At 41.2% G+C, this 24,088-nt stretch overlaps 1 protein-coding gene across 2 annotated transcripts in view; it reads right to left on the reverse strand.

The window, feature by feature from the left end:
- The window catches only part of adamts17 (ADAM metallopeptidase with thrombospondin type 1 motif, 17), a 178,174-nt gene that overhangs the window by 150,253 nt on the left and 3,833 nt on the right, over positions 1 to 24,088 (reverse strand). For both annotated transcript variants that reach the window (XM_036586807.1, XM_036586806.1), the window contains exon 3: positions 17,750 to 17,915. In XM_036586807.1, coding sequence (XP_036442700.1) covers positions 17,750 to 17,915 — 166 coding nt within the window. The remainder of the gene's footprint in view (positions 1 to 17,749; positions 17,916 to 24,088) is intronic.

Consider the following 24,088-nt stretch of genomic DNA (forward strand, 5'->3'; position numbering starts at 1 on the left):
AGAAAAATAGTTTTCAGAGTGTTTAGACAGAAAAATGCTGCAGACTTGGTGTGAAGGTCCCACTACTTTAAAATCACATTTATTTATTTTTTTTTAATCCAAAAAAAATCGTACTTGGTGTGAAAAGGCCTTAACAGTCCAGCCTCACCCTTGGTCAGTATTGGCTATCGGGCTAATCATGCTGAAAGGGCCAAATAAAATCATAATAAAATATCTCCTCTTCTACTTACAAACACAAATGGATTTAAAGTCTAGAATTTCAATTTACTTCCAATATAATCTCTCCACTTGTTTCAATCTACAACTGAGAATCAATTCATATAAAATTACAACCTTGCCTTGGTGGTGCCTTGGTTACCACCAGTTATGAGTGCATTTAACTTAAAAGGATTATGATTTTACAGTCCGTATAGGACAAAGATACCCAGATAGACACTCCATATCACAGCACAGATGATGGGCAGATAGCTAGATGCATCTAGCATCTCAGATGTGATGCAGAACTTTTAATGCGTGCTGACAGCAGAATGTTTGGCTGAAGGTTCTAGTCACTGACTCTAGTAAACAAACGGGCAAACTTTGGCTCGTTTTCCCCTCGGCCTGTTTTTAAGCAGTACCAGCCCATTCCGAGGTGCCCCACATGTTCTGGGCAGAACCATATGCCCAATTAGACCTCACCATAGCAAATGTAATAGCTGTGCTGCAAGCAGAGCTAGGAGAACAAAGTCAAAGCGCTGGGGGAGACTAAAGTCTTCCAGACACACAAAGTGTCCTCTGGTTAAAATAAAGGCACATAGCAGAAACATGGAAATGCCCATGTCAAGGAAAAAGCTACCCTTTCCTTGCTTTTTGAAATAAAAAAGCCTGGTTTGAATTTATCATGGTTGTGATGTCACAAGCATTAACAAATTTACATATGACCACCCATTCAGCTTCCCCTTCACATCAGCCTGTTTAATTCTAGATTAGACCCCCGTCTCCCCCATCACCTAGCGCCATGTTAGTCAGCGCAGGCGTCTGTTAGCTGACGTAACAGAACTGGTGGTTAGTGTTCTCCTCCGAGTATGTTCAGTTGTTCAAAGACGATGCGTTAGCGGCAGGTCAAAAAGATGTGGTGGTGCTTCACATGAATTGGAGGGAGCCTGTGCTGGCTTTCACCCACCTAGCACCAGTAGTATCATGTGATTGGGGGAGTCCTAACTAGCGATTAGAACTGGATACGTCTAAATTGGGAAAACAAAGAAAAACATTTATTGCCCAGATTAATGGTTTTAAACAATGTGCTCGGGTGCCTAAGACTTTTACACAGTGCTGTGCAGAATGTATCCAGGCGCCCCTTGTAATAAGTGAATTGTGGTACTTTAAGGTGCACCTATTACTGACACAGGCTTAAACTTTGAATAATCTCCACAGAAAAGCATTGTCAGTAGAATCAGATGCTCTGGAGCGGCTGCAAATAACCATGGCACCGTGCCCAATGCCAAGCTTTGGCTAGAGGGGTAAAAAGCCCCCCTGAGAAAAATGAAGCAGGATAATTGGGGGAACTGTGGAGTAAGGGAACTCCGGCCAGTACCTTTGGGATGAGTGGGAGTGATCCAGAACTGACCATCCAACATCAGTACCTGACCTCACTAATGTTCTGGTATTCCAACATCTAGTGTAAAGTCTTCCCAGAAGAGTAGAGGCTGTTACTGCAGCAAAGCGGGACCAACTCACTATTTATAACCTTCATTTCAGAAGAGCAGGTGTTATTGATGTGATGAATATTGTGACGGAATTAAATAAGTAAATGACTCACCCTCTGCAACCCCACTAACAGCATCGTGTTCCAGCCAAAGTCTTTGACAAGTCTGAGCCATCTGCAGTCTGACTGTTGTTTGGGTTTGTTTGTTTCTCCGCATGCATAAACACTGCAGTGAAAGCTGCCTTTGTACATGCAGCGACCCCGAATCACTGGATGGCGGCGATGAATGACAGAGTTGATTTCCAAGCGCATATCAAAGCACGACAGACGTCACATAGCCATAGGCCCAAACTCACGGAATCAAAAACACTGGCTGTGTTCTTCTCGTAAGGAAAGGCAAAGTGGTTTTGAACAGTAAATGTGCTACAGAACCTACAGACATCCTACAGGATGTTCACTGCAAGGCGAAGATGAACTCTTTTGTGGCGCTGAATAGGCATATCTGCTAGAAAGATCTATGGAGCCACTTGAAGTAATAAAACTAGCTGCAGTGACAGTGACATGACAAGATAATGGGGACGGGATGATCCCCCCGGGGCGGCTGTAAAAGTAATCTGTCACAGATTGACACAAACGGTCATGTAACAGTCCGTGCGTCATTTAAACTCTCTTAGCAGATCTGAAGGATGACAAAATTAACCTGTGCTGAAATGACGAACATCCACCCTGTCAGTCTCAGTGAGCTTGAGCAAAGACTTCTGTAAAGCTCCTTAAACAGTGAAGAGGGGCTGCTAATAGTAACAATGAGAGGGAACTTGATTGATTTTTACAACATTTCTGCATAATTCAATGGTTAAGATGTAAAAAAAGTCATTCAGAGTGGTTTGGTGTTAAATGCTCCATTCTAGAGACACTTGCTGAGTCAGAATTGTTCATAGTGGTGGTGATAGGAACCAGATGCCTGAAGAGTTTAGGGCCTCTAAAAGCTCCCTCACAGAAAGGTTTTGGCCTCCAACTAAATCCATTGTAAATCCATGGTGAGGGGGTACATGCAGGTCATTGTGAGACCAAATAGTCCCTAAAGAAAATGTATTTTTTATATTGTCCACTATTTTACCACCATCAACATTACATATCAACACTCACAAAGTGTAGGGTCTCTGGTGGTTTTGGATAGTAAATAAAATGGCTATATTTGTGTTGTAGACATTGCGACTTCTGGTTCCTGGCCTACAGAATTGGTCCAAACCTGAATAAAGCATGCCGCAGTCCAGCCTGACCCACATCTCAAATTGTCCCCACCTAAACCAAACCTGATTCAACCAAGCAATGGCCAAATAAAGCTCCATATTTATAATGACAGTCCATGTCAAGTTGTCTCAGCAACAATGTTGGCCAGCAATGAGATCGGTCACCCTTATAAAAATAGCTATTACAATTATTATCTTAATTATTAGTCATCCAGATTTTTCCAAATCAGTGTCATTGAACAACGTTACAAGCATTTTTAGCAGTAATGACCCCAAATGAAAATTCTTGACTGAAACCAAAACCAAAATTCAGGATGCACTGAGTCAAAAACCAAAAAATAAGCGCTGAAACAAAGCTATCAAAGCTATGGTGGAGAGGTACTTGCAGGGTGTCGTAAGGCAAAATGGTTCTCAAAGAAAACGTATTTTTCATATTTAATCACTGTTTTACCATCATCAACATTAAATATAAAAACTCAGAAGACTTGTCTGGTGGTTTCGGACAGTAAATAAAATGGCTATGTTTGTGTTGTAGTCATGGTGACCCCTGGTTCCTATCAGCACCACTGTAAAGAAATCAGAGTCTCAAAGTTGCGCAAAATGATTAGAATGTTGTTCGATGGCACGGATTTGAAAAATTCTGGATATCTGAAAATTAAGCTAATAAATGTATAATAATTTCAGTTTTAAATTTTATGACAACTTTTTGAATGAATGAAGGATCTCAATGCAAGCTAACTTAACACTGTTACTGACGTACCTTTATAGGCACTGTGATTATGAATGTGAGGTTTTATCTGGCTGTGGTTGGCTGTATCAGATGTTGGGACACATGTTTGTTGGGCTACAGTTGGTTTCTTTCTGGTTCAAAACTTCAGGTCAGGTTGGACTCGGGCTAGATTCAGGTTTGGACCAAATTTGTCGGCCTGTTGTAGCACACAGTAGTTGCTAAAGAATAAAATGGCTCTTTAGGTTTTTTGAATAGTGCTGGAACCATAAGACACTGTGTAAAAAGAAGGGCACCTTGCTTATACAGGTGTCTGAATGTGGGCACGTATGCGTAGTTACAATGCTAGCAGTAAAACTTGCACTTCAAGCCCTTTTCTATAATTGCATGTTCTGGAAACATCCCATGAATCAGACCTTTTAACGTGAACATTCCTCACAGTAGATCTGAAGAGTAAACCAGGCAAACCATTCTTCCCGTCACAGACGGCCATAAAACAAAAGTGCCACTCAAACAAGAAACATGATTACCGGCAGCTGAGCAACCACATTTTTGCATTTCAAAGACGTAAGGAAATAGTCCACTGGTGTCTGAACATCTAATCAGCCCATTATTTCTCTCTTCTGCACTGTTACGCTGATGCTAAAGCCACAAATAATCAAACAATTGCTTGAGATTAGTCACAACTGTCTTGATATAATTAAAGAAAGTTTTTATTCCATTTTAAAAGCAGTGCATTTTGTTATAGCTACACACCCCGATCAGGCATAAAATTCTGACCACTTCCTTGTTTCTACACTCACTGTCCATTTTATCAGCTCCACTTACTATATAGGTGCACTTTGTAGTTCTACAATTAGAGACTGTAGTCCATCTGTTTCTCTGCATTCTTTGTTAGCCCCCTTTTACCCTGTTCTTCAGTGGTCAGGACGCCCATGGACCCTCACAGAGCAGGTACTATTTGGGTGGTGGATCATTCTCAGCACTGCAGTAACACTGATGTGGTGGTGGTGCGTTAGTGTGTGTTGTGCTGGTACGAGTGGATCAGTCACAGCAGTGCTGCTGGAGACTGAGTAATAAGTAATCTTTGCTTTAAGTGGTAGGAATATTAACATTAGCACATCAGCATAAAGATGTGTACCATAGCACAATACCATAGTCTTTTTTAAGAAATCAGATGGCTGTAGATGGTGTTTACAGTTTTAGTTGTACAGTTTACAGTAAAGTATCTTAAATGGGCCAGTAAAGGTTAAAAATAAAGCTGATTTAGTATGACATGAACTAGAAGTAGGAAGAACACAATCATAATAATAGCTCAAATGAGTGAAAAAGGTACGCTCTCTTAGTAGCTTATGACCTGCGGAGCAAGCTGACTCTAGATTTTGAACTCAATATAAGTATGAAATGCCCAGGAACTGCACTGATTTCTCAATTAAGGGGAATTCCAGATTTTTCAACATTCCCTCAACAATTCAAATTTCTTTACAGCAGTGGTGAAAATCAAATATAGGCTTTTTTATTTACAATTCAAAACCACCAGTGAACCTACACATGTATATGAGTTTTTATATGTTGATGATGGTTAAATAGCCATAACCTAAAAAAGAAAAATAGTTTTCCTTGCAGACTATTTTTCCTTACAACGCCCTGCATGTACCTCTCCACCATGAATGGACTGTAAAAACAGGTTTTAGGCCAAAACTCTCAGACGTCAGACAGCGAATACATAACAATTTCATGTAATAACATTCTGTGATTTAGCTTAAATTCTGCAGATGTCTGGCTCCTCTCACCAGCACTGTGAACAACTCTAACTTCTTCCAAAACACTTCATATCAAACATTGAATATACCTGATTCAAATGTGTAATGAATAAAATAAATGACACCAACACACTTATGTCTTTCAGTTTACTCACTTTTGGAAATACTGTAATATGTTTATTCTCCATTTGGAGTGGAAATTCAGGTGGATACATTTTTGGAAAAAAAAAACACATTTCTTTCATCCCAAAACTAAGCAATCTTAATAACGTCTCCTATTATCATATATGCAAAAATGAGAGCTTAATTCCAAACATATTTTACAGTTAATGGTGTTGTATGAATATGGTGTAACACCAGTGATGGTGACACCAGTGACATTCTGTTTAAAACTGAGGATTTTGTAAATTGGCTGACTCATTGGGGGTCAGGAGATCTTGTGCAACTATTTAAAATCAGTAATAAAAATGAAATATGACATTATTTTGATAAATGTTTTATTACTCAGCCATTAAAGCACATAACAACGGTGACGCATAGGCATTATGTGCTGCCTGAGTTATTAATAGATTAATGAAATATAGTGAGTGTGACTCGCCTTCTCATGCCTTGAGATGCTTCCTCTCTGATGAGCCTCGACTCAAAGAAGCAGTTTAATAGAGTTGAAAATACTATGTTAAAACGTAACATAAGAGTCCTGATAACACCAACATCTCTCTGACAAATGATTTTTTAAATACAATACATAGATTTTTTTAATGTAGTATGGTGTTAATGATATAAAAAGTAAACATGAATCTGTTTTATACAATTTTCTAAGTTAAACCTCTTATTAATATATAATAAGTATTGTTTACATTAAAAATGGTTTCTCAAATGTTAAAAATTGGTTTTGTGATGAGCTGTTTTACAGATGCAGAGTGACTATGAAACAGGATAAAAAAAGAAAAATCAGAGAATCATAAGGGAAAAGTGTTATTTCATCTTAAGTCAACTGTGTAAATGTACATATGGACTTTTGGAGCTGTGCCTAATATTTTAAGCATCTTTTTAAGCCCTGCAACCTTTGTGACATGGTTTCCTCTCCAAATGGAGAGTGACCCACTTCATTCATGTGGAAATGTTGTACTCATCTAAAATCAAGTGAATTACTTGTTTCACTCATAAACACCTTGTGAACACAAGTCTGTAGTGTGTACTGGCTGTACTGTAGACAACTGGCCAAATTTCCCTCTGGTCTTTTGGCTCGGCGGTCACCCCCGGTCCATTTGGGACACAATCGAAAGCTCATATGACCAGGCAAAATAGATGAAGTGTGAGTTGCAATAAACTCTGACTGCAGGCCAGTGGTCAGAGAAGTCCCTCGAGCTCTGTGACTGGCAGGTGAAGGGCTGGGACTCTAAACAGTTCTTCTGTGTTAAGAGGGGTGGGGAATTGGGGGGGTGAGGGTGCACTCCGTACCACAAACCTGCTCCAGCTTCCGGAACGTACGCCTGAGTGTGTATGGCATGCCAAGCCAAAGAAGTTGGTGGGTGGAATAAAAATGTCTGAGAGGTCTGAAGAGTGCGAGCGAGAGCGGGTGAGGACGGGGAGGAATGGGCGGTGATGAATTGGAAGTTGTTCGGGATTTTTGTGAGGGTGAGCCGGAGTGAAAGTTCCAACATTTTTGGGATTCCGCCTGGTTCGGAGGCTGACCGCAGCTCATAGCCATTCCAATCACAAACTCTGGCAGAGACTGAGCCTCCATCTCCATCACAAATGCTCGCCTCATTACTGACAGCAGTAACTGGGGATGAATTTCTCTGTCAAACTCAAAAATAAGGTGCAAAAAAAAAAAGAAATAAAAAATAAAAAAGGGTTTATGGAGCGATGCCATAGAAGAACCAATTTTGGTTCCCTTGAGGACCTTTCAGTGGATGGTGTAAGTGGGCAGAACCCTTTTAAAATCTAGAAAACCAAATAAGGTAAAGGTTTATACTAATTAAATGCTTTTCCAAGAACCATTCAAGCCAAGAACCCATTCACCTTCCTTAATTTTTAAGGGTGCATATTTAACGAAACCACTAAAGAACTACAACCCCAATTTCAAAAAAGTTGGGACGCTGTGCAAAATGTAAATAAATGTAAATAAAAACAGAATGTAATAATTTGCAAATTTCATAGACCCATATTTTGCTCACAGTAGAACATAGAACACATATCGGATGTTAAAAGTGAGACATTTTACCATTTAATGAAAAACATTAACTCATTTAAAATTTGATGGCAGCAACACATGCACACTAATACTCCTCCATACCATCATGGATGCTGGCTTTTGAACTGTGTGCTAATATCAAGCTGGGTGGTCTTTAGCCTGGAGGATGCAGTGTCTATTATTTCCAAAATGAATTTCAAATTTTGATTCATTGGACCACAGGACACTTTTCCAGTCCATCTTAAATAAGCTTGGGCCCAGAGAAGTTGGCAGCATCTCTGGATCCTGTTTATATATGTTTTTTTCTTTGCATGATACAGCTTTAACTTAATTTGTGAATTGCACATCGAACTGTGTTCACAGACAATGATTTCTGGAAGTGTTCCTGAGCCAATGCAGTGATGTCCAGTACAGAATCATGCCTGTTTTCAATGCAGTGCTGCCTGAGGACCCGAAGATCATGAACATCCAATACTGACCGTCAGCCTTGTCCCTTACATACAGGGAGTTATCCAGATTCTCTGAATCTTTTGATGGTAGTATGTACTGTAGATGGTGGGATATCCAAAGTCTTTGCAATTTTACGTTGAGGAACATTTTTCTGAAATTGTTCCACAATTTTTAGACACAGTTTTTCGCAGATTGGTGAACCTCTGCCCATCTTTGCCTCTGAGAGACTCTGCATCCCTAAAATGCTCTTTTTATATCCAGTCATGTGAGTTAGTTGCAAATTGCTCCTCCAGCTGTTTTTCATTAGTACCACTTACTTTTCCAGACTTTTGTTGCCCCTGTCCCAACTTTTTTGAGATGTGTTGCTGCCATCAAGTTCTAAATGAGTGTTTTCATGAAATGGTAAAATGTCTCATCTTCAACATCTGATATGTGTTCTATGTTCTATTGTGAAAATAGAACATAGAAATAAAATATGGGTCTATGAGATTTAATCATTGCATTCTGTTTTTATTTACATTTATTTGCATTTTACACAGCGTCCCAACTTTTTTGGAATTGGGGTTGTACTTCTTGTTCCTTAAATAACCTTTCAATGGATGGTTCCTCAAAGAGCTATTTTTGTGAACATGTGAGTGTGAAGAACTTTTGAAAAGTTTAAAGAACCTCTATAGAATGTTATGGTTCTATACCAATTAAAAGGTTTTTCCAAGAACCGTTTACGCCCAGAACCATTCAGGAACCCTGATTTTAGTAGAGTACACAAAGAATGTACCCGAGAATAAAATCTTGAGCTTTACGCCAGATGTAACAGGACCCATGTCTTTCAAAATGTTCCACCTTGGGGGTGTCTTGTGGGTCATCTAGATGTTTTTGGCAAATCCGAGACAAGCCTTTGTGTTCTTTTTTGGTCAGCAGTGGTTTGCACTTTTAAACTCTCCCATAGATGCCATTTTCGCCCTGTGTCTTTCTTATTGTGGAATCGTGTACATTGACCTTAACTGAGACATGTGAGGCCTGTAGTTCGTTAGATGTTTCTCTTGGTGAAATTTTGGTAGTCCAGCCACTCCTGGGAAGGTTCACCACTGTTCCAAGTTTTCTCCATTTGTGCATAATGGCTGTCACTATGCTTCACTGGAGTCCCACAGCCTTAGCAATGGCTCTGTAACCCTTTCCAGACGGGTAGATTTCAAAGACGTTTGCATCTGTACTTGAATCTCTTCAGAACGTGGCCTCATGTGCTGCTTCACATTGCCAGACAGGTTCTATTTAAGTGATGCTTAGATTCAGTAGGTCTGGCAGCAATTATGAGTGGGTGTGGTTAGTGAAATTGAACCCAATAGTCAACTGATTTTGGTTAACTGTTTGATTTAGTAGCTGAGGGGGCAATTACTTTTTCACATGGGGTCAGGTAGGGCTGAACAGCATTTTTCCTTCAATAAATGACATCATTTAAAAACAGCATTTTGTGAGAGTGTGAAGAACCTTTTTTTTTTTAAAAAAGTTTAAAGGATGTCCAAATAACTCAACTGTTCAATAACAACTTAAGGTTTTTCCAAGGACCATTTACGCTGAGATCCATTTAGGAACCTTTATTTTCAAGAGTGTTTGGTTGCACGGAGAATTAATCTTCTTTAAAATAAAGTTGCTAAAGAGTTCTCCTCACAATAGCATAGAAGAATCACTTTTGGTTCCCTGCAAAAAAAAAAAAACTTTGAATTGATGGTTCTCTAGAAAAAAACATTTTTGTAAATAAAATGTGAGTGTAAAGAAACTTTTTTGGAGTTTAGAGAACATCTTAATGTAAAGGTTCCAGGAAGACTCGAATTGGTTTCGAACCTTTACCTTTACTCTCTTACCCAAACTCAAGCCAAACCTGACTAAGCCAGACAGGTACTGCTAAATTTAAAACCGGCACCAGCTCTCCTTTAATTTGGATTATTACAGTTTTACAGAGCTTTAATTTGTAATTTGCTTTTAATTTAGTAATACACTAAAATGATTTATTATCAGTAATTTTTTTGTGGAATTGTACCTGGCAGAGAACAGCATCCACCCTCTTCAGATCAACTGTTAGCCCTGCCGTGCTAAAACTTCTCTCGCTACTGTTGCTACTGTAAAAATGCTTAACACACTTTAGGCAAGCTAGTACGCAAGACGTCTGCTGTGATATTTCACCAATCCAACATTCCTCTCATCGTCCATGCATTTTCCCACTTCTCCAATTCCAGAGCTAATCTGAATGCAGCTAACGTTACAAGCATGAGAGAGAATGCATGAGTGCGCGTTAAATCAACTACACATCACTTACTTGAAAACAAGTCAGTCCAATGTTGCACATAAAACTAAAGTTTCAACTGGGCCTGAAATTTTGGCCCAAACCCAAATACAGCCCGAGAATTGTCTGCTTGAGTCTGTCGTGGGTGGGAGGCTGGCTTTTCAACCTGACCTGAGCCCAGAACACATTGCAGAAATGAAATCTAAACCAAAAATTAAGTTTGGACAAGTGACATGAACTACATAAGCAAATCTATTAAAAATTACAACTTGACATGGTTTAAGGCATCTGTGTGATAATTGGAACATGCAGTTCGATGCTAATTGCTGGTGTATAAACGTCCATTACTTGTTAGCTATATTAGCCTTGTGGCTCCAGATCAAAACTAAAGAAGCAAACTTGAGACACCAAACATGTTTTGACTGATCGACTAATTTTGGAGGGGACAATCATGCACATTTGATTTCTTTGTTTAACCTTGACCTTGTGCTCTTGAATTTCCCTCAGAATCTTTATCTTACTATCTTTCAACTTCCATCAAAACCACCCCACAGTCTCTCAATCCTTTCAACTCTTATCATCTTCTTATCTTTCCCCGATCTTCTCAGCCTCTTTGTCCCAGGCCCCTTTATAGGAGTATTAGCACGCACAATGAGATTCTGACCTGGCCTCTTGGAGTCAGGTGTAATAAAGCTGCACGGCCTCCAGACTTGCTGTCCAGAGTGCCTTTCAAGCTCATGAGACAGCAGTTTACAGCTGCAGTCTACACACTCCAGCTAACTCTGCAAGCTCCACTCCCTCCCCTGCTGTCCCTTCAGGCTAAGCGTAGGTCATGCTGCTTCTCCTGGGTCTGCCGAAACGATTTCACACCCCTTTCTTCCAGCCCACCTTTTCCATGATATTGCAAAATAGTGTCACATGTAGATTAGTCCACAAGAATGTGAGATAAGCTCCCCAGAGAGAAAAAATTGTCGCATGCATCACTTCTTGGTTCTTAGATACTTGGTTACGTGTTCCTTTGCCAGCATCAATCCTGTCAGGTAAGGATTGCAACAGTTTCTTGAGAGAGTTCCGGTCCATTTTAGCCCCATCTTCCATGAAGTTAGAGAAAGATTGTGTGTGCCAGGTGAGCGAGCCCCAATTGCTGAAGAAAGCCACAAGATGTAGCAGGAGGCTGGCACCCCGAAACCCAAGAGCTGTTGAGAGCTGCAAAGGATCTTTGGGATCTTGGGGTGCTGAGGGTTCAGGTGCTGGCTTCACGTCGCCTCCTGTGGTTTTCGTCAGCGCTTGGGTTTGAGTGCTGGCCTCACGCTGCCTTTTGCAGCTTATGATGCCGCTTGGGGCCAGCACAGTGGGCTAAAATAGACAGAACTACCTGAAGAGGTTGACGTAATGATGGCACAGTCATTAAGTCAAGTCAAAGTTTATTTAAATAGCGTTTTTTACAACAGGTGTTGTCACAAAGCAGCTTTACAGAAAAAAACAGGTCCAAGCCCCCATGAGCATCGCCAATGGCGACAGTGGCAAGGAGAAACTCCCTAAGAGGAAGAGGAAGAAACCTTGAGTGGAACCAAGACTCAAAAGGGGATCCCATCCTCCTCTGGTCGACACCGGATAGCAAACAGCATTAGTATAAAAGGCAACCGGCTGCTTAACCAAATATTAGAGAGGAAATAATGCATGCAGGGGGCTAATGTAGTTATGAGAGTGAGGACTTGAAGTATGAATCTGCTGACAGGTTTAAAGGTTAATCAATAACAGGAATAATGGTAAGTTGCTTAGACTAGTCGACTAATAAATCCACAAATTGGTGCTGTGGCAGCCATGACTAGTTAGGGACAGTGCCTGAAATGCTCCCTAATCGTCAATCGTCAGGCAGCCCCTACTAGTTACAAGTGGTGATACACTGCCATTTGCATTTCAACACGAGCATATTTCACCAGTGCAGACGGGACTGAGTGTGAGAGGAGAAGGGAGATCTGCAGCTTCACCTCCTCATTTCACTTCTGCTGCTCTTAACACTCCTACTCCGTCCTGTGTGTAACATGATCCGCACTTACACATCCAGACTGAGAGCGCGAGTGTGCGTGTGTGTGTGCTCTAAAGTATTGAGGACATGGAGTTTAATGGATATAAAGTCTGTCTCAGTCAGTATCTTTCTCCCGGGACGGCGCGGTTTGGTAGTGGGTTCAGGGATGCAGTTTTCTTTCTCTACTTTAAACAGACAGGCAGGAGAGAGAGGAAGAGAGAGGAAGAGAGAGAGAGAGAGAGAGAGAGAGAGAGAGAGAGAGAGAGAGAGAGAGAGAGAGAGAGAGAGAGAGAGAGACAGAGAAAGAGAGGAAGGGGAGGGGGGTCTGGCATGGCCCTGAAGCCTGGGACAGACGTTGAATGCAGGGGAAAGAATTTCTCCCCAAAATCTGGCACCTCATGCCTCTCGGCTCACCCGCTCTGCAGACGCCAGGTGCTACGGAGAGCACAATGGCTAAAGCACCTGGAGCTTCAAACGGCAGATCAGTGAAGTCCAATCACATATACACTTTCTTGTTTTTACACACTGTCAGGGTGTGGGGTCATATACATATCCTATATGTATTAAATATATTTAATAATAATACACACACACACACACACACACACACACACACACACACACACACACACAAAAAATCCAAGCCACTTATATTCTTGAGTCGCAGGGGGTGCTGGAGCCAATCCCAGCAGTCATTAGGCGGAAGGCAGGAAACACCCTGTCCATCACCAGTCCATCAAATGTCAGACACACAGACATATTACTTCACATACACACTCACACCTATGGGCAATTTGGCATCTCCAATTGGCCTGACTGCACATCTTTGGACTGTGGGAGGAAACCCATGCAGACACAGGGAGAATATGCAACTCCACACAGAAAGGACCCTGGTCGCCCGGCCGGGGAATCGAACCCAGGCCCTTCTTGCTGTGAGGCGACAGCACTAATATGCTGTTAAAAACATATGTATTTAAAACTTGTAACAGAAGTTAATGTAACAATATTTTTTCATTAACATAAGTCATTTTGGCCCGTTTCTGCTGATCTGTTCATCAAGAAATTGTAACACAATGCAAACAGTAAAGTTTTTAAATTGTGTAAAAAAGTAAATAAAAGACAAAACTGAAGGTATTAGGTTTTTCGGCACCAGTGACAACATATATATATTAGTATGTGCATGTACAATGTACCATATATGCTATGTTTTTATAATATATTATAATATAAACAGTATGTACACAATATTATAGTTTACACAGTAGGTAAGCTCACCGGACAAAAAATTAGCTGCATGCATCACTTCTTGGTTCTTGGATACTTAGTTACATGTTCTCTTGCCAGCATCAATCCGGTCATATGAGGATTGCAACAGTCTCTTGAGAGAGTTCCGCTCCATTTTAGCCCCATCTTCCATGAACTGGGTGCACATTTCAGACAGAGTTTATATGCTGAAAAACATATGCCCATTTTGAATTTGATGCCAGCAACACATTCCAAAAAAGTTGGAAAAGTTGTGTAATGCTAAAAAAAACACCTGGCGGTTAATTGTCAACAGGTCAGCAACATGACTGGGTATAAAAAAAGCATCCTAGAGAGGCTGAGTCTTTCAGAAGTAAAGATGGGGAGGGGTTCACCACTCTGTGAAAGACTGCATGATCAAATAGTGCAACAATTCAAGAATAACGTTTCTCAACACAAAATAGCAAAGAACTTTTGCTTTTCACCATCTACAGTACACAACATTAAAAGATTCAGAGAATCTGGAGAAATCTCTGTATGCAAGGGACAAGGCCAAAAACCAGTGTTTGCTGGCCGTGATCTCTGGGCCTTCATGTGACACTGCATTAAAAACGGACATAATTCTGCACTGGATTAACATTTGGCACATTATAAAATAAAATACGACAAAGGAGACCCTGAACTGATGGGCAGCTGAAATCCTATATCAAACAAGAATGGGAAAACATTTTCACTTTCAAAACTGCAGTAGTTGGTCTCCTCAGTTCCCAACCGCTTACAGAGTGTTATTAAAAGAAGAGGTGATGAGACACCGTGGTAAACATGCCCCCATCCCAACTTTTTTGGAACGTGTTGTTGGCATCAAATTCAAAATAGGCATCTATTTTTCAAAAAACAATAAAATTTCTCAGTTTCAAAATCTGATATGTTGTCCTTGTACTATTTTTAATGAAATATAGGGTTTAAATGATTTGCCCATTATTGAATTTTGCACAGCGTCCCAACTGTTTTGGAAAAGGGGTTGTATTACCTAAATCCAAGTTCCTATATGTAATAATATTAATAATTACTATTATAACAATAATAATAATACGTCCCAAATGTATGATATACACACTGATGAGCCAGGACATTACAACCACCTGCCTAATATGCTATTGGTCCTCCAGGCACCACCAATATAGCTGCGACCTGCTGAAGTATGGACTCTGCGGGACGGACTCGGAAGGTCTGAGGTTTTCCCTGCAGAACATTGGACCTTACTCATCAATATCATCATAAGTTTTTACGTAAATTTGTTCTTGAGAAAGGTCCTAAAAAAAAAAAGTCTACATCACATTCAGGATGTGTTCTTAAAGTGCTGAACTGTTCGCAGCTGGGTGCTCTTGAGTGTGTGTAGATTCTGTTCTTACCTAAGAACAAATCCCAAATAAGAAAACATTGGTAAATGTCAGAATCTTTGTTAAACCTATGTAAGTGGGTTTAATAAGAAAATAATTCTTCTTAAGAACGGTGGGTGAATGAGGCCAAATATTCAGAGCATCATATCCTCTCTACTGGCTTGTCTTCTTTCCACAGTGCATCCTGGTGCCATCGCTTCCCAAGGTATTCAGACCAGACAGGATAGCCTTCGTTGCCCTCATGAATTGATGAGTCTTGGGCGCCCAGCACCTTGCCACCAGTACGTAGTTTGTCCCTCCTCTGATTAACGTTGGTAGATTCTGACCACTGCTGACCGAGAGAAACCCACAAGCCTTTCCGTTTCTGAGACGCTCTGACCAAGTCGTCTGGCCATAATGATTTGGCCCTTGTCAAAGTCCTTCAAGTCTTCAAGAGCCTACTCATTTCTCCTGCATTCAATATGCCAACTACAAGAACTGGTACTAACTGGTGTACATAAATATCTATACATGATAATACAACCCATATGTATTATAAAAATATATGCAAGTATCTATGGGCTGGTTTTCTAGTCAGGGTTTAAAACTAGTCCTAGGCATAGTCCCTGTCCAGGAAACTGAGCCTACATGTGATAAGATTTTTCTTCTGGTTTTAAAAAGGTTTGGAAAAAAAAGCACTTTATAACGTGTTTTGTGGCTTCTGTAGGTTAGTCTTGATTACATTACTACAAAGTCAGAACATTACAGAAAATATATTCACCCAGCCTGTACACAGACCTTACTCATAAACGCGGCCTTCAAGAACCCGCAGACCCTCTCTCATTCTGTTCTGTCTTTCTTCCCTTTTTCCCCTCTCTTCTTTAAGAGCAGGTTTCAATTACTTGAAGTTCCAGATATGGACATATGGAAAGAATTTATTTACACAGGTTGTCAACGTTCTGGTGGTCTTTCCCTCCTCCTTAAGAGAGGGTTATGTAATATTCATGGCGCAGTCGGGCCAAACCAAGAATTAGGCCACGACAATGGCGAAATGAAGGAGAGAGCCATGCTGGACTCAAAACTCCTCAAAAGTTTCTGAACAGCCACAAACTGTGAAGGTATGAGAGTGGAAATTCCAGCCATGTTGTTTAAGTTGGCCGATAAGACTGTATATCTCTACGTGCGTCGACTTGCCGGCTTGAATTTTTGGCTAATTACGACGGTTTCCATGCCAACCTAAAAAAGTAAACTACAAATCCAATAATGCACTGTGCTCAGACAAAACTTCCTGTCCCAAAATATGAGCACAAGCACAAGCCAGGAGCTTTTTTGGCCTCTCCGAGGAACAGAAGAGCCAATTTTTCAAATTGTGGATCATTCTCAGTGAGAGAAAATCTTACATCTTGGCGAAGGAGAGGTAGCCATAGGGCTGGAAAATATGCGCAGTGTTATTCACGTAAGAAATCAGTGGAATTCTCTCTCGCCCTTTCCTCGACAGCTTTTATGAAGCCCAGAAGCAGGTTCCAACAGGAGTTTAGTGACATTGACCAGAGAGATGAATGCACATTAAAAGGTAAAACAGCTGCACCTTCTCCCCCAATTCCCCCACCCCACACGTCTCTCAACACCGCTAAAAAAAAAATGAAGACATCAAAAGGATTAGATATGGCCGTAAACGTTGCTGTGAAACTGCTGATTTATGAATGTGACGGATTTCGGACCAGGAGCCATCCTGAAGGGGAAGGCGGAGGTGGAGACAGACGCAAAGCCGAGCGTCACGATTATCATAACAGATTCCTTGCGCGTAATACATCATAAATACAGAGCCCAGGCTAAGTGATCCTATAAGACTCCCCGGTTGAAATAAGCAGAATGAAATACAGCACGCTGCGAAGTGCCATAATGGTTTTTCAATGACAGTGTATTTCACTGGAATTAGTGATGGCAGGAGCGCTCATAGCTTGATCACTGAGCTTTCAGAGGCCTCAGCGATTGCAGCAGAACACCTCAAAACACACACAAGCTTGTTTTTAAACAGGTGGGGTCACCTGTCCTATATATATAGTACTTACATGTAATAAGAGTATGTCCCATATGTATTATATATGTAAGTATTTACAGCAGAGTGCGAAAGTCAAAGGCCACCATTCATTTATTTACAATTCAGGAGAAATTTCTGAGATTAGATATAAAATAACCCACTTGCATAAAGGGGGGGACAGTCAAAGGAGAAAAAAATGACTAAAACTGCCCCCATCAGATAAACAGCACTTAAAGCTTTCATCTTTGAGAGAGAGGAGAAAGTCAAGCTGCTTCAGATCTGAAAACATCCACAGGTGTTTCTGTCCATCCTTCCACTGTGAGAAGACAACTCAGTGCTATGGGTCTGAAAGGATGTGTAGCTGTCAAAAAGACCTCACTGAGAAAAGGAGACACATCAAACAAAGAAGCTGAACAATGGCCTGACCACCCCAGAGTTCAGACCTTAATATCACCGAATGCGTTTGGGATTACTTGGATCATTAGAAGCAGAAAATGCAACCAACTTCTAAGACTGAACTTTGAAGGTGTGTCTGCAGATTTCTTTGAAAAACTGAAAGTGAGTCTCCTGAATTTAATAGAAGCTTCCTGGCCATTTTGAAAGGGAATTACATACATGAATGAAGCAAGAAAGGACAGTAATGTTGCAACTAAAAAAAGTTTTAAGAATGGCCTCAGTTTAACAGCATGTGAATCAAACTTCTCCTCACCTTGGATGATTTGGCAGTATTTCGGGCTGTTGTTTGTGGACTGGGATGTTTCCTTGGAGGAGCGCTTTTGCCGGACCACCTTGTGCTCCCAGCCAGAAAAGGAGTCCACCACATGCCCCACTGGCTCAATGAACAGGGTCTCATCTCCGGTCTGTACCAGGCCAGTCTGAAAGAGGTACAAAGACAGAAAGTAGCTAAGCTCTGGAGTAAAGGTACTTCCACACATTTTTATATGTTACAGTGACCAAATGACAAGGTCTGCCTGAACGGATGCAAACTGAAAGTTCTGTGGTCAGGACTTCCTGGATGAATAAATTTAGCGCATGAAACTCTGCATCCAGTTCAACTTTGGTGAAATTTGACACTTAAATTCATCCTTAACCAATACTGCTACTGCTTTGGCTGCAAAGCAGCACTTAAGATCATTACATTTACCAGTATCTGGCACCCCCCTTTGAACACCTACTGATTAGCTAGTAACACACAAAGAGAGAATGTATGACATGCATTCAGTTGGGAAATTGAATGAGATGGTTTAATCCTCATGTTTGTGTTTATACTGTTTATGTCAGGCAATTTAGCCATCTTGATAACTGCTAGGAAAGGTTATCTGCTTAGCTTAAGTCACAGCTCTGGCGCCAACCACGCCAGTTACCTACATGTTTACAAAACACACCAATATTCTTGTAAGGATATAATTCTGTTCACTTCTGTGTTTTTACTGTTTATGGCCGGGGTGGCGAACCGCAGTCCTGGAGGCCCAGTGTCCAGCAGTGTCCAGTTTGGTGATTTTCCTGTTGAATCAGGTATGTTTGAGCAGGAAAACCACCAAACTGCGCAGGACTGCAGCCCTCCAGGACTGGAGATCACCACCCCAGTTTATGGTTTATGAGCTAGCTAGCTAGATACCTGCATCAAAATAGAGTTGTTTTTTCATTGCTCCAGGCATTGGATTGGCTTTTCTCTGGTTGGCTTTTAGAGTGACTCTGATTGGCAAGAATGTGGAGCCATGTCTAGCCATTCAGAGTCACTCTAAAGGCCATCAGTCAGCCACATTTTCACTTCCACTTGGAGAGGATTGTGATGGTGGTGCAAATTTGATCGGAAAAGTATGCGCGGGGGACAACATCAAAAGGCTACAACCTACATTCAATGCTAGCACCACATAAAGCTTGGAGAGTTCATGCATAAAACTAGGCAAACACAGTAGTTACCATAGCATCCTTGTTACCACATTCTCATAATATGTAATGCTTTATATGCTTCAAAACACCAAGCAAACAATATTATTAACAGGATTTACATATCCATACACTTTGCACTAATGGGAAAAACCAATCAGATTCCATTTCGTAGTTCTTCATTTCAGGCTGGACTGATAAAGACTATACAATAACACAATTACCGTAGTCCTAAATTAAAAGCAGATTTGAAAAGAACCCCAGTAAAGCCTAGCCTTAAGCTATGCTTAGGAAAAATGAGCTAGACTAGCAAAACATCTTATTAGCATTCATCATGCTCCTCCATGTGATGAATGCTATTCTCCACGGGCAGCCATGTCCATTTATCAGAAGGTAGCTAATGTAAAGAGTGGCTTGTGAGTTCAAAAATGAATCACAGCATCCTGTCACATAAGCGGTTGTCTCAAACATGGAAGTCCTCCCAGGAGTCCTGCTCTGGTGGAGAGTCTATATGTCTCAATGTCAGAGTATAGAGCTCCATCCATCAATAGGCCTCTGGAGAACCTGCAACATATGGTGGCCTTGTCTGTCCCAGCCTCTCTGCGGGTGTCCCTCTTTAACTTATGGCAAGCCACTGGCTTTAAGGACAGAGCTGCTTCTGTCCAAAACACACTTTTGCACTTTTTTTAGTTTTAAACCTTCAGTTTCAGGGTTTGGTGTAGCTTTCGTCTTGTACCCACCAGTACAGTTATGTTATGCTAACACAACACTAAGGTAGCATTTAGACTTTAGCTGTCAAGTCAATCTCTATTTGAGACTTCTACACAAATTTTGCATAATTTTTCACTTACCACAGAAGTAGCTGATCAGCCAAGACATGTTTAGCTTCTTTAGTTTAGCGCTGGATCTACAAAGCTAATATTGTTAACATAAGCTACCGATAGTCACCCAAATCTTTTCTGTAAATACATCCCCAAAACTTGTCCTCTCAACCCACTCAAACCACACCCTGGTCTTTAATCATGCAGATTTATTAGCATGGCTTAGGACACAGTAAGACCAGAGACATGATAAAGGAGGAGAAAACAATTCATTAGTTAAAAAGCAAATGGGACAGCTTGTAACACTCAACATGTTTGTTTACAGGTCCCTCCCTTCAATAAAAACAGCAGGCTTGCAGGTAAAGATTCAAGTGGGAAAAGCCTGTGGAGATATGTGCACAGTAGCAAGAACAACTTAAAAAAAAAATGGTTTTGGGTGTGTTATTTTAGCCAAATGCTACAAATTACTTATGCATTTTTTTAGATTGTACACTTGACATCAAATATGTTTCTGAAATGTTAATGTGGCATTTAGTTTCAGAATTATACATCTCTGCCCATTTAAAGAGATAAGAGCTTATTCTTGTATGACTAGAAACAACTGGCCAGGTGAATTACCATGATGTAAACTCAGGAAGCAAAATTCAGACGCCAAACATATTTTGGCCGATAAATATCTGGGGTAAGAGGAAAACTGTGTAAATTAGTTTTTTCCTTTTGTTACTTTGACTTAGCTAGCTAGCTAACTTGAGCTAAAAACCAGGTAATTGAAGTAAACCTAGTCTGAAACTGATGTTGGCTTTCTTGGTCTGCGACTGGATGATGTTGGGAAACTGCTGAGTCAGCAAAACAGCTACGCTCGATCAGACGGCCTGAGAGCTTGGCTAAACAGAGCGGTGGGACTAGAAGATGGATGGAGAAAGGAGAAGGAGCGAGAAGACAGAGCCCTGAGGCTGGGCGCGAAGGGAGGAGGAGGAGGAGGAGGAGAAGGAAAAAAAGAAGACAGGACTGCTGACAGGGAGTGGCGGAACGGGGTCGTAAAGCATGCGCTTTCATCCCAGACGCGCACGGGCAAACCCCACACAGACCAGGCACGGGTTAAAGACGGTGCAGGAGCATATAGTCGCGCTGAGGAGACTCAGTTGAAATGACATTAACAGAGTAGGAGTCCTTTTTCTCCCTCCCTCTCTCTTCCAGTCTCAACATCACTCAAGGGCTTTTGCTAATGCTTGTGTAAACTTGGCCTGTATCACTTCAGCAACTGCTTTACAGGGTCAAAGGCCATATTTAGTGAGTCACTCTTAAGGAATATCCTCAGATTACAAACTAAAATCAGTCAAACAGTAATAATGTTGGCACAATAACGACTGATCACCTCAGTATTTTCCTTTTAGATCACCTGCTGCTCATACATGTCATAGCATTTAGCCAAAACAAGATTAAATATAATAAAATTGCTAATGGAAAATGGTATAATTAAGTAAAACACTTTTTTCTTAACTGCAAAGGACCCACTTGTACACAAAACTTTCAGCAATCCATTATTTAGCGCTAATGGTAGGCTAACAAGACAAGCTCTAGGGATAAGAGAATAAGTCAAATGATTAGCACTTAGCAGCAGTTTCACAGCAGTTAGCTTAGCAAATGCACAAACCTTTGACAGGGCTGCTAAAATATAATGTACCAAACTATCGCAGCATATACTGTATTGTTGTATCATGACTAGCATGTTAGCTTGTGGCTAGTGTGTTAGTTAGGGGCTAACATTAGCTATTGGCTATAGCGTTAGAGGATTAGCACTGAGAAGCACATTAGTCTTTAAACTAGAACACACATTTGTTTCATATATTGTACTTTTATAATGTGGAATGCTCTAAGCTGAAATAGAAACATTAACATATTAATACAAGGCACATTTTCAGCTACTCTTTATTTTTGCTGTCTTGAATAATGTGTCGAGACAATATACCATTAAATTAAGTCAAACTCAGAAATTTTAGAATCATTACTCTGCTGAAAAAAGCAGCATTGGTCTGGTTTATGCTGGTCTGGTGCTGGTTTAGCTGGTCAACCAGCTTGGTCATGCTGGTAATCAGCATACCAGCATCCAAAACACAACATATGCTGGTTTTCACTCATCTTTACACAGCAGGTCATGTGGCCAACCATGCTGCTCTCAGGCAGCGGCTAAGGTGGAAAACCATGAAAATGCTCCTATTTTCTTGCTAAAAAGCACGACAGAGCTTTCCTAAACCAATTCAGACAAAATACAGTCCTTGCAGAGCTCCAGCATACTACGCCATCCCTCTTCCCACTGCCCTCCAAGAAAAGCACATCAGCACCCGAGCTAAACTTCAGGGCAGTCCTTCAGGGGGCCAAGCATGAAAGAAATGCTATTGAGAATACCACACAGAATGAATTTCCATATGAAAGAGGGTCACAGGATTCCACAGAAGTCTGCTCCTACACATCTCCATGCTGTATGTTTTGCTTCAGGCCAGAATCACACGAATATACTTTAGCTAATAAAATAATAATACCACTCTGTGGTAAAAACTAAACTCTGATTAGATTGTTTTATCGTGTTAGAGTGTGTTGTGAGGGCATGAATGGAGAGCCTAAGGCCTGAAGCGTAATTATATCTGCTCAGTGCACAGGAAAAAAGGCATAAATCACAACTCTATCATTATAAGCTCAGGACAGAAAGCAGCCCATTTATGGTAAATTCCCATCCAAAAATCATAGTCAAATTACAGGGCTGCAATTAGTCTCCTTCCAGAGAGCAGTAACACTGCATGACTGTCATCCAGCCATTAGCCTAAAAACTGTTTCAGTGGAAAGCCAGCCAAGAAAAACCATGTGATATAACCACTCAAAAAAAAAAAAATCCTTAAAGCACCAGTGACATGCCACCGACCAAAGTCACAAAGCTGGCTAGCACTAATGCAAAGCTAAGGCAAGCTGTAGTGGTCACGTCACTAATGCAATCGCTAATCTAGCTGCAGTGGTCACATCAGTAATGCAAACACTAATGCTAGCTACAGTGGTCAAATCACTAATGCAAACACTGATGCTAGCTACAGGGGTCACGTCACTAATGCAAATGCTAATGCTACCTATAGTAATCACATCGCTAATGCAAAGGTTAGTACTAGCTACAGTGGTCAAATCACTAATGCAAACACTGATGCTAGCTACAGGGGTCACGTCACTAATGCAAATGCTAATGCTACCTACGGGGTCACGTCGATAACGCAAAGGCTAATACTAGCTACAGTGGTCAAAACACTAACGCAAACACTAATGCTAGCTACAGGGGTCATGTCAGTAATGCAAAGGCTAATACTAGCTACAGAGGTCAAAACACTAATGCAAACAATAATGCTACCTACAGGGGTCATGTCAGTAATGCAAAGGCTAATACTAGCTACAGTGGTCAAAACACTAATGTAAACAATAATGCTACCTACAGGGGTCATGTCAGTAATGCAAAGGCTAATACTAGCTACAGTGGTCAAAACACTAACGCAAACCAAGTCACACAGCTTGCTAGCACTAATGCAAACATTAGTCTAGCCGCAGTGGTCACATCAGTAATGCAAACCCTAATGTTAGTGGTCGCGTCACTAATACAAATGCAAAGGCTAATACTAGCTACAGTGGTCAAAACATTAATGCAAACACTTTTGCTAGCTACAGGGGTCACATCACTAATACAAAGGCTAGTACTAGCTACAGTGGTTCAATCACTAATGCAAACACAAATGCTCGCCTATCACATCACTATTGACCCCCGATTTTTTCGTCTGCCTGCAGACAGCCTGCTGGGACTGCTGGTGGCCCGCTGGAAAGGGCCAGGAGTTTTGGAGGATTGCGAGATGAGGCTAGTCAAAACATCCAGCTGAGCTCCAGCTGATCTGGGGAGGCGTCCTGCTTTCTGCTAGCTGTCACGCTGCCCGGACGTGTCAGGAAAGCTTGACCCAGTCCCGCTTCCACATGTGCCTGGAGCACTCGCGGCGAGGGTGACCTCATTTTCCACATAGTTACGGCCTAAACGGAGCTTATATGGAGAGGGAGGGAAAATGGTAAAAACGTCTGGCAAGCGGAAAGCGTATTGAAAACGGCGCTGTCAGTTTGTAATTAGTCAGTGTTGCATGACTGAGGGTGACTGGATTGTGATGACCCAATATGGTGCGTAGAGCAGAGGTTAGCAGACTAAGTGGAAGAGACGGCCAAAGCTTGGAGTCAGAGAGCCAGCAGATACTGCCTCCAGGCGCATGCCAAGTGTTGCACATGCACATGCACACTGTAGAATTCAAACCATGCATAGTGCCAGT

Source organism: Colossoma macropomum, unplaced genomic scaffold (assembly GCF_904425465.1).
Source record: "Colossoma macropomum unplaced genomic scaffold, Colossoma_macropomum, whole genome shotgun sequence".
In the NCBI taxonomy this organism is placed as follows: Eukaryota; Metazoa; Chordata; class Actinopteri; order Characiformes; family Serrasalmidae; genus Colossoma; species Colossoma macropomum.